This window comes from Netta rufina, assembly GCF_964035555.1.
Source record: "Netta rufina genome assembly, chromosome: 23".
NCBI lineage: Eukaryota > Metazoa > Chordata > Aves > Anseriformes > Anatidae > Netta > Netta rufina.
In genome coordinates, this window is record NC_140147.1 from 20314 (window position 1) to 32154 (window position 11841).

At 44.6% G+C, this 11841-nt stretch overlaps 1 protein-coding gene across 1 annotated transcript; it reads right to left on the reverse strand.

The window, feature by feature from the left end:
- Nucleotides 1-2723: 2723 nt before the first annotated feature.
- Nucleotides 2724-11808, reverse strand: MTFR1L (mitochondrial fission regulator 1 like). Its single transcript, XM_084300502.1, has 7 exons — nt 11739-11808; nt 11418-11544; nt 9818-9922; nt 9043-9152; nt 7736-7947; nt 5590-5902; nt 2724-3525 (listed from the first exon to the last, which is right to left on the reverse strand). The coding sequence occupies exons 2-7, from the start codon at nt 11430-11432 to the stop codon at nt 3420-3422; spliced, it is 861 nt and encodes a 286-aa protein (XP_084156628.1). The 5' UTR covers nt 11433-11544; nt 11739-11808; the 3' UTR covers nt 2724-3419.
- Nucleotides 11809-11841: the final 33 nt, after the last annotated feature.

The following is an 11841-nucleotide window of genomic DNA, read 5'->3' on the forward strand; positions in this document are numbered from 1 at the left end:
GGGAAGGGGGCTCCCCCCCGCTGCCCTCTTCGCCCCCCCTCCGCTGGTCCGAGCCTGCAGCCCCCCCGGCAAGGCGGCCCCCCGCCCAGACGGGTCGTCCACACCCGTCACACCCCCGCAAGCCCCTGCCCCGTCCGCACCCCCCCGCTAGAGAACCCGCACCCATGGACACGGCCGCAGCCGTTTACTGCAGCCGCAGTACACACACAGCAGTGCACGCCAAAAAGCAAACTCTTTATTAGCTCGTGCGCAGGACTCCTGGCAGGGAGAGAGGCTGCGGTGCGGCTCCCTGCCACCCTGCCACTGCTTTCTCCCCTTCACGTGGCGGGCCCCAGGGTTCAGGCGTCAAGCGGTGTCCCTCCCTCCCTCCCTCCCGCGTTAGTGTACAAACTTCCTCTTGACTGCAATGCATTTGGTGGAGCACCCTGCCAGTGGCAAGTCACAAAGACGAATGCCAAAGCATTTTTGTTTGCTTGTCGGTTTTTTTGTTGTTGTTGTTTTTTGGTGGTGGTGGTGGTGTTTTTTTTTTTTTTTTTTTTTTTTTTTTTTTGTTTGTTTTTGTTTTTGTTTATTAAGTGCTCGGTGTTTTAGCTGGAGCTATTTATTGGCTGTGCAGATTGGGTGCCTCACAGATACCACTCTGATTTTTTTCAGGTGTTTTCACATTCTTCTGGGCCCAGTCTATAAAATAATTACTAGTCACAGTTAAAATTAAGCAAACGGTCAGACAAACCCTTTTGTACCAAGAGCAAGGAATTCATTTCAAGAATAAGGAGTTTGCTGTAATCCTCAGAAAAGCCTGTGAGAATAGCCACTGTCTTCTAAAAATGTGGGAACAGAGGGGACTATGAAAGACGATATGGGGGCAGACAAGCTCAATTCTGCTATGATGACTACATACTGGCACGGCTACTTTCCTGGTTTGCAAGTGTCACACTAATTCCAGATGATAGCATTTGATTCCTGTAACTTCGGACTATTCTGTGGATCCATTCTTAGGTTTTCCTAGAAAATAACTAGAAAGATAAGATGGTTCAGGAAAGAGGCCGGGATTCCTGACCCGGAACAGTCCAACCCTGCCATAAGACTATAGCCATTTTCTTTCTAGCAGTTCCTGAGATTTGAGAGAGGCCGTAAGTGAAGGGGTAGCGCTCAGGGGTTGCCATTAAGCACAGGTGCAAAACTTTGGGTTCTTTGGCCAGCAGTTCTGCATTTCCAACCACAAGAGACCAAGAAGAGCCTTGCCTTTCCGTTTTTCAGAGAATCAATGCAATGCAAATATTCTCTGCCAGCTAATCTCTTGCTCTCTCCATCCTCCTTCGCTGCCTGGCCTGTGACACTATATTTATTGCTGTTACACACCAGCAGTCCCATCAAGTGAGCTTGGTACATTTTACTCTATCAGAATCTCCAAAAGCGGTAGAGTCACAGAGTTCCCTCAGCCAGAAGTATGAAACTCTGAGGGCAGTCACAGCACCAACAGTAACCTGCACGTAATAGTGATCAAACAGAGGTTGTTCTTATGACCGCGCTTTCTTCCTTGTCTGAAAATTTTTAACACAAATGAGACAATCTCTAACCCTGCATATATTCAACACCTGGTGTGAGTTTTTTTTTTTGCCCCATATCTCTAACAGCAGTAGTACTTCCTATATTATGCTTTTACAGCATATTCAACTTAATTTTCTGCTTTTAGATCTGTAGCATTTTATATTTTATCTGTTTGGAAGTGCAGGGACTAGCTGCTCAAAAACCCCAGGGGTCCTAAGCAGCGGAGAACACAGTCCATCGAAGACCCTGATCACACTTCAAAACAAGCTACTTTGTTAGAAAAAAGCACATGACTTAAAAAAAATTGAGTACATATAGTTTTTCTTAACCACTGCTTTAACTTTGAAAATGTTGCCATTTTAGATACCTTTACTTTCCCCTTGGGCTAGAAATTCAGTACAACAGGTCAAACTGGAGTTAGGACATAGTCCAAAAGTTAATTGAGCCAATACTGTCTCTTAAATCCAGCTTACACATGGAGCACATTCCAGGAACAGGGACTCGTGGTTATAGTCCCATCTTCTCTGGAGGCATACTAATTCCCACCAAATCCTTATCCAAACAATCCTTATTGGTTCAGAGAGAATAATCAGCTTGTGGTTTGCATCTCAGTGGGGAAGAGCTGTTCTTAAAACTGCAGCTGCGTATCCTATAAATAAAACTGATTAAATCTTACATGTAAATGCTATTTCTAGTCTCACTCACTCGTTTCCTTTTCAGAGGAAATAAAAGCCTCTTCTCTCACTTCTAAGGTAGGGATGATGATTTCACTTTTCAAGGCCTGAGGGACTGGTAGATTAAGAAAATCATTGGCATCTGGAAACATTCATCTGCAGCACTATCATCTAACACCTCATCTGTAGCAGCTGAAATCTCCCACCCCCCGGATACAAGGCACCATTTCAGACATTTTTTGGACATGTTAATAACATGAAGGACAACTACTCTCTTTTTAAGGCTTCAGTTTACATAAAGGAAAAATCATACTTTAAATAGAGCGATAAGGAACACTGCAGAGAACGTGTAGCTGAAGGAAACGTTATCAGTCAGTGAGAACTATACCCATAGCCAATGTCAACATCTTTCTTCCCTTTTCTCTGATGCTAGTTCTTCTGGTGGGTGCTCCATTCTTAGCATTGGTGGTTCAATAAGTATACCTTTTGAGTGCTAGATAAAATACGTTATTTGAATACAAACTCTTTAATGAAACATTAAGTTTACTGGCAATAAATTAAGGCTGTTTTCTCATGCAACTGTGCGGATAATACATGAGTTAAGAAATACCAAGGACATACTAAATTCAGCCAACAGCCCTTAGACACGACTGGTTTTATCTTTGACTTCAATTTCATCCTACCATCAGGTTAGACAACGTTACTGGGAAGACACCTTTTACAACTGTGATTCTTCAGTGTTTATGAGGCTGTGGACCTGGAAGCATTAATTAGCTTATTTGCGGTAGCTCTGTACCATACTCAGAACAGAAAGAACTGGATGTGTGACATAGATTTATACTGGAAATGGTAACTAGTTATATTGCAACAAAAAGTTTTAAGTTAACGTGACTTAATTTGAGTAAGCAGAAGGAATATAATCTAGCAGCACTCACTGCACTCTTTAGAAGATCCTTAGCAAAAATCAACATCAAAATACAGAGGGGAACAGACTTCCATCTTAAAAAAAAAATATATATATATATATATATAACAAAACATGTCAAATCTGAAGGGTCTTTCCTAAGTGTCCAGTGCAGAAAATTTGTAATAAATAAAAGTGGCAAAAGGTTCAATCCTTAGGAAGGCAGCTACCGCGTGAAAAAAATCTAGGAACTTAACACTTTCGTAACAGAGAGTTTCGTAACAGTAACATCATTTCTCTTTCATAGTTAGATCTTCATCCTTTAGGGCAAACTTTCTTCTCAAAACTTCAGCTATAAGAACAGCAGGGTCTTCCTCCTTCACTGAAGTTCGGTTTCTATATGGAAGACAAACATGCAGTGTATTAGTAAAGAGAAGTGCCCAAGTTGATCGTTCGCACCTCTGGTGAGATTCTTTAAGCATTTTTCTGCAGCCTTTATCATCACCTTTTGTTACAAATAGAGGAGGTGCTAGAACAACAAAAAGTATACAGATGACAGCCTGCCCTGGGAGATAACAGAAGCCATCCTGCTCCACAACAGAGAACGGACGATCTGAAGGAATGTAACCTGTATGTGTCAAGAGCTAATTAGACTGTAGTGGATGAAACAAAGATTGTACAGGTATAGGAACCCAGGGAAACTTTTGAGCGGGGACCCTCCTTGGAGGCACCCAGCTCGAGCTGATATACGGGTACCACTAAATTCTTGCTGCATTAAATAAGAGTTGACTGAGTGAAGTCCAGATGCCTGGGGAGACCCATTCTGCTGGGAAAACAATGGGATCCCCTAGCAGTTTTGGCACCCTTGATGGGACCCTAGGTCACATCACCATCCTGAGCTGCTTGGACTTGGCTATCCAGAGCCTGCATAAAAGGAAGTTTTCCCTTTTAGGACCTCCAGGCTTAGTGGCAAAAACGTGTGGGAGATAATATCCAGAGACTAGGTTGGGTTCAAGTTCCCCCTCATGCCATGGTGGGTTTGAGTCCCTGCCTTGCTAGAGCAGCCGGAAACTTAGTCAAAGGAATTGTGTTTGTGCGTATCTGTGCATATTGTAGTCTAAATGGGGCACCCATCAGCTCACTGGAACTGCCCTCCACAAAGGCACTGTGAAGTCCTATTGGATAAAGTCGTGGATTGTTGAGGGATTTTTGAAACAGCAAGAATCCCATGGCTTGCTGTAGCTGAGCAAACCAAGCTACCAGGGCAACTATGAGAAGTTCCCATGACAGTGTTCCCACATCGCCCAATTGAGGAATTCAGGAAAATATTGTTACCAGTAGCTGGCTTCAAGGACAAGGTCTATGTGACTGCTAATCACAAGGGGGTTGTTTTCTTGCAGGTGGGGTTGTTTTCTTGTAGTTGTCTGTCTGAGTGCTTTTGACCAATAATCTTGTGTGAAACACTGTCCGCCCCTGTTAAGTTCACTATAAAAGTTAGGCTATTCGGGCAATAAAATGGAGCATGATCTGACTCTACTGGTGTCTGTCGTGCTTTTGGCCGTGCTTCCTGCAACAATGGATGGTGCAAGTTATGCTGAAAATATGCTGAGAATTACATTTCTTTTAAACTGAATTAGGCATAGAAGGTGTGAACAACCATCATGCAACATGTTTTTGGCCAGGAATCTTACTGACATGGCATAATGGGTGGAGAGAGCTTTGGTACTGAAGAATTTGGAAACTGAATTTTATTACTGTGATTTCACATATAAGATAAAGACAGTACAGCTAATGTATTAAAGAAGCTACATTTTCAGCTGGGCAGAATCCTGCCTCAGCCACGCAGCAGTCAGCATATCAGCATCCTGAGGTATGTTCTCATAATCAGTGTATACATGTAAACTCATCATGGGGCAAATGAAAACATACTCTGCCCATGCTCAGAGCTGGGCCTGATGCAAATCAGAGCAAGTCAGGAACATGAGACACTCCACATGTTTAATTCCTGAACAAAAACCTGCAGTTTCCCAACCAGAGACAACTTGGGCATTCAAACAGCGTAAGCACCAGCACCTGGAACCACTGCAAGAAGAGAACAGGAGTGCAGCCCTCGCTCTGAAAGCTGCTTGTACATATACTTCTGGTTTTCAGCTGGGCAAAGCACTCCTTTTTTTTTCAGTTGAACAGGTTGAAATAGCCAAACATCGTGCTAATCAGTTTAAGTTTCCCTCTACTGCTTTCTAAACAAGCAGATAAGCCATCATAAAGGAAAAAAACAAAAAGCATAAATATTAGCAAGTTCTAGTACAAATAGCCATTCATCTCCCCCCATATCATGAATATACAGCAGCGCTAACAAGAAGATAAATGCTATGTCCAATGTGTACAGTGATATGACAGACAAAAAAAGATGACAAACTTTGAAAGAGAACATAAAATCAGAGTAAAAGAAGCACTTACAAGTCTTTGCTCTGCTTCATCCTATGGATGTCTTTAAGAATGCCCATCATGTCTGCAAAACTGCTGGCCTTGGAAAGAGACACAGAATCTTCCTCATCAGGATCCTTTGGTTCCGATTTACAACACTCAGAGGTTGCAGAACAAAGCATGGAGACTGATGGAAGCTCAGGAGTTTCCAGTTCTGCTTCCTCCTCTGTGATATCACTAATGACAAAGGAAGTTGTAGATTGGAAAGAGGGTCCAAAACAAGGTAAAGGAGAAGATGCATTTGAGCTTCCTGGAGATAATACATCTGGTGTGAATGAAGGAGAAGCTGAAAGAGAAAATATAGGTGAATAGATAAACAAACACCAACTTATATATCCTTTTTTTTTTTCCTCCAAAACAACAGAATATAATTCTAGAGGCATTACAAGATATCTTCCCCTATATTGTTTTAAAAATGAACAAAAAGCACATCATATTCTCTGTGTTACCCTCCATGGTTACTCTGCTTCCTGAAACACCATGTGGCAACACAAGACCTTCTCCAGTACTTTTTATACCACCAACTCACCTTATGTATCTCTATCCCTATTGTACCCATCACTGTATCACCCCTGCAGTTCAAATACTGCACCCAGTCCCTGAAGAAGTCAGATAATGTTTACTTTCTCCATTTTTACAGACAAGTAATGGAGGAACAGAAATTTAGCTGCTGCTCAGGATCACAGGTAAAGCCTGCATCAGAATGTAGATCGAAATTGTCTTAATTTTTCTCTTCTTGCTCTTCACCACTATGAAAACAGCTTTCATTTACTTTCATGCTCCCTCCTCCCCATACCATTATGACTGGTGTGAATGCAGAACTGGTTCAAAAGCTCCTGCACTTTACACTAGATGTTCTGCTGTGACTACAGGCATTTTTAACCTTACTTGCTTTCCATCACCACTTGTAAAATGAGAATACCATTCACCTGCTTCAAAGGAAGGATGAGACTAATTCGCTCCTGTTGTTAAATGTCATCAGTATAAAAGCATCTATATAAATTCCAAGTGTTATGAAATGAAAATGAGTTAGATATATATTACATAAAACAGAAGGGGGGGAAATAAAACCGAAATGTTCTTAGCCTCAACAGTACACTTGCAGATAAATTGCCCGTTAGGGGATTTCTCTAATAGTATAAAATAAAGCAGATTGCACAATACTTCTTTTCTGACATCAATCTTTCTAAAATTAGCCTGCTAAATAGTTCAGATTACTGAGCTACAGCTAGGCTCTAACCGTACCTCCCCATTATTGACTTACAAGATACTAAGTCAATAAGAACTATTCTCACAATATAGGGGGAGTAAAACAGAATTTGCCGTGTTCTTTATTCCAAATGCTTTGTCCCTGTGATCCTACGTAAAGGGGGAAGAGGAAATACGCAGCTTCTCTGAAGCAGACATCAGCAATGCCCTGTTTTACAATTATTGCCTGCAGAGTTGAGGGCAATGTAGCTCCCTTGCCTCCAGTGGCTTCATTTAACCATGCTGCTCTTAGAGTGGAAGCATGTGGCATACAGGATCCAGTGTATTATTATACAACTGAAGGTGACAGGAAACACAAGCACAGGAAGACCAGTATACTCTGCATGTATTACCACACAATAGTATTTTCCCATGGCAGTGAACGGATCATCAGAAGAAATATCTAATAGCATCTAAATACAACTTCTTCCCCAAGTACTTTATTTGTTACATATATGACACTACCATGTTTACAAAAGAGACAAGCACTGTCGTCTCACTCCTACCCAAATCAAGATGTAGCCCTCACACTAATGGCCAACTTGGAGCAGTGGACAGTGAGAATACACCACATATTTTCATGAAATAAGGTGTTTGAAATCAAACAGCCTCCAGATCAAATGCAGCAAATGCAGTCACAAAGCAACACCTGGTATTTCTTAAAGACAAGCAGGACTCCTGCAACAAAACAAATACAAGCACCTAAACAAAGAACCAGCACTGAGTTGGCACCAAAGATGGCATCCTGCCAACAAGAGTGACAATTCTGCTAAAATAAAAACAAGCAAGTCTGTTCTGTATGGAGGAAATAACATGGTTCTCTAAGTCAGCCCTCCTTGTTCAAAACGAACAAGGGAACTCGTATTCCTACCTGACTCTGCAGCAACAATTTTAGCTATCTGACTTCGAAGGTGACTCAGTTCATCCTGGAGCTCTGTTGTTCGACTCAGTGCTGGTAAACCAGGTTTTTTCAAGGCGAGCAGCTTCTCTCCCTGCTTCCTCAGGTTGGGGACTGAAGCATTTCGCTGTATAACAGTGAAGGGACTCGGCTTCCATTTGTGCTTCAGAGGGCGCGTATCACTTCTACAGGACAAAAAAATGTTGGTCACTGACAAAGTCCAGTGAAAATGTTTGTCATTTCTCTGCCTCCACCTCAGGACAGCAAAATAATTCAACACAATGAATTAAGCCTCTGCACCACTACGTTCTACACACAGTTGTTTAGGTGGGCTGCACCGCTGTATGTGCTGCTTCTCCACATTACAAGGAACACAAAGTCAAAGAAATCGTGGCCAAATGACAGAAGAATTGGTGAAAGGATGCAGGGACAGAAGTTAGGGTGTGCTCACAAAGTTACAAGTCGCTTCCCACCCGCTAACTAACTGTCTCCATACTGAGGAGCACGCTGGATGCACATGTCACTTACCCATTAATTTCTGCTTTTGATTTCAAAAGTATCTTTCACAAGATATCTATTATTACCATCCTGCTTAGAGCACAAAAGTTCAATTGACCAGAACCAAACTCCTGGGGCAGAATGTTTCAGTCCCAGAATAACTGGGACTAATTTTTGGTGGTGCCAAGTGCCAGGACAAGAGGCAACAGCTACAAACTGGAACACAAAGAGGTTCCGTCTAAACATCAGGAAGCACTTTTTTTCTGTGCAGGTGACAAAGCATTGGAATAAGCTGCCCAGAGAGGTTGTAGAGTCTCCCTCTTTGCAGATCTTCAAAAGCCAAATGGACACGGTCCTGCGCAACTTGTTCTAGGCGCCCCTGCTTGAGCAGGGAGGTTGGACCAGACGACCTACAAAGGCCCATTCCAAACTCAGCCATTCTGCGATTCTGTGAACTCAACTCTTCAACTTTCTAGGCTGAAAATAACACAAGTCAGTGGGTTACTCTGCCCAGATCTTTCAGTGAGTAAAACATGGCATGGCTCAGCTCTTAGTACCCTTAGCGCTTCCTGTGAATTCCTCCCAAGGTCCTTTGTCCAAATTATTTTTCCTGTCTCTTGGGAAAAACACTGTTCAACATGCATTGTATCAGATCTCAAAAGGACTGTAAGTTGCGAGCATTTGATCAATTACTAGACTATGCTAGGCAAAATAAACCAGCTTATTAAAAAAAAAAAAAAAAAAAAAAAAAAAAGATCAGCAGACACAAAAAGGAAACCAACCTAACCCTAGCATATGTTTCTTCATCATCTGCTGCTATCCACCCAATGTCTGCCAAGGTTGGGACTGGAGGGACATCATTTAAATAGAGCTCTGAAACATTTGGTAGAACCTAAAAAGAAGAAAATTACAGTAAGTTAACAGTGGCCCTGTTTCCTGAAGCCGCCCCAGATTTGCTATACTGTCCATTAGAGACTTTCTCCCCTTCATCAGGCCAGCAGATGCATCTGCCAGACGCGTGACAGAAACACCATTTAGCTTACAGAAATGCAGTGCTTCAGCGTTAGCTTCTGTGTGTGTTCCTTGGGACTGCAAGGCAGTAAATGGATACCTGATACGGCTTAACACACTGCCAAGGCCACGCGCATCACTTTGCCATTACAAATCCCAGCACCGGCCTTGATCTTAAACAGTGATGCAAGCATTTCCATATTAACCTTGTTTTACCTGCAGCTGCCGGAGGTCACAAAACAAGGCAGTGTTTCAGCAACGTTTTTCTGTCTCCTCTAGTTATCATCTCTCTAACTCTGTGCACAGACACTATTTTAGGAGGTATTTTCCTCAATGTTTGCCAATGATCAGTTACAAGCACAGGATTTAAAAAAAAGAAATAGAAACTTCTTAAAAATTAAATACACTGCTACATAAAAGGTTTTGTAAGTACTAGTCTACAGACGCATTTGGTTCACAATACTGCAGCTCATGACAGTGCCTAAAATTGCTCAAGAATGGCAGCCTCCTACATGCAATCACCAAATTCCCTATGAGTCTACTTACCTCGAAGGTTGCTCTGGGACAGGGTTTCAAAGGAAGGTTTGACCCAATCCTCCTGACAACGCTGCGTGTTGAGCCATGTGGTTTGTTCTGCCAAATGGGGATTGTCTACAAGAAGCCATGTTATATTATTAACATTTCAAGTCACCCGTCCTTTTTAAACTCTATTAAATTGGAAATCATCACTTGCAATCTGATCTCTCATTTTTTATTTGTTGAGAGATGCTTTTCATTTGGAGACCAGAAATAGCTTAGGTCCTCATTCCATAACACTGTGTTTTAGCCTAACATAAATGACAGCCTGCCAGTTACTAGGGAGTATTTTAAGCACGGGTGTACTATTTTCAGGACTGAAAACTAAAACCACTCAGTAACAGACACTAAGTTACAAATTAAACTATGCGGAAAGGAGGAAAACATTATCACGTGAATAACCCAGAAGAAAAGTGAAATCCTTTAAATCTCATTTAAAGGAACACCTTCACTTTCATGATCCTTGAAAGTAACCTGCACTGATAAAACCGTGAACTTTTCCTGGACAATGGCAAAGCATTAAGTCTATTCAATGCCTATTGTCCTGGTTTTGGCTCGGATAGAGTTAATTTTCCTCCGAGTAGTTTGTATGGTGCTGTGTGTGGGATTTAGGATGAGAATAACGTTGATACCACATTGATGGTTTAGTTGTTGCAGAGCAGTGCTTACACCAAGCCAAGGACATCTCAGCTTCTCACTCCGTCCTGCCAGCGGGTAGACTGGGGGTGCAGCAGGAGCTGGGAGGGGACAGGCCCAGGACAGCTGACCCCAACTGCCCGAAGGGGTATTCCAACCCATCTGGGGTCATGCTGAACAGCACACAGGGGGGCTGGCCCAGGTCGGGGGGCAGCTGCTCGGGGTTAGGCTGGGCATCGGCCAGTGGGTGGTGAGCAACTGCACTGTGCATCACTTGTTTGTACGCACTATTAGCAGTAGTACTACTATCATTATTACTATTATTTTCCTTTATTTTCTGTCCTAATAAACTGTCTTTATCTCAACCCACAGGCTTTCATTTTTTTTCTGATTCTCTCCCCCATCCCTGAGAGGGAGGGGGAAGGGTGAGCGAATGGCTGCGTTCAACCACACCACCTATCTAAACTGGGAGCTCATCACAGCAGTCTTAGCAAGCATTTTCAGAAACAGATAGTATTTCAGCAATCTCTGGTTACTAATGAAACAGATTCAAGAGCAAAGCTCTGCCCCTTTGACTGTTCTTCCCTCTGCCATTCTTACAGCTTTGCCACTGGCCTTCTGACAAGACACAGCACGAGACCAGGCAGCAAATACCACGGTGACAGACCGGAATCCGAAGAGCTTATTTTGCTCAGGCCAGCAAGAAGTCCGTTAAAGAACTCGCTGCTCAGGTTTGTTACACACACAACGCCCGAACGGCGGTCTCAGCGCAACAGCCACACGGTTGCGTTTAACGCTCTTTAACGCGCATTTTAAACTCAGCGTCGGAAGGGGAAGCGCTGATCGCGGGGTCGGCCTCCGGGAGGCCGCCCGGACAAGCGGGCCCGGCGGAGCCCGGCGGGCTGGGGAGCGTGCGCTGGGGGCGGGTGCTTACGGAATCAGCGGCCATCTCGGGCACCGGCACCTCGGCCCCGGGGCGGGCTCACGGCAGGGTGCTGCGGGTCCCGCGGACGCGAACCGGCTCCATCGCACGGCGCTGCGGGCCGCGCCGGGGCTTCTCCCTGCAAGACAGGCGCGACTGGGCTGCCGCCGGGCCGCCCGCGGGGCCGACCCGCGACAGGCGGGGCCGGGCCGGGCCGGGCCGGGCGAGGCGCCGGCGCCCCGCGGAGCTCGGCAGGCGCGGGTCGGCCCCGGCCCCGCCCCCTCCGCCCGAGGAGGCCGCCGGCCCCGCTCCCCCCGCCCCCCCCGGCCGTACCTGAGAGGCGGCGGCGGCCCCGCTGCCCGCCCCCCTCCGCCGCGGCCCGGAAGCAGAGCTCGGCCCCCACCCTTCCGCCGCGGGGCCCCAGCATGCGCCGCGG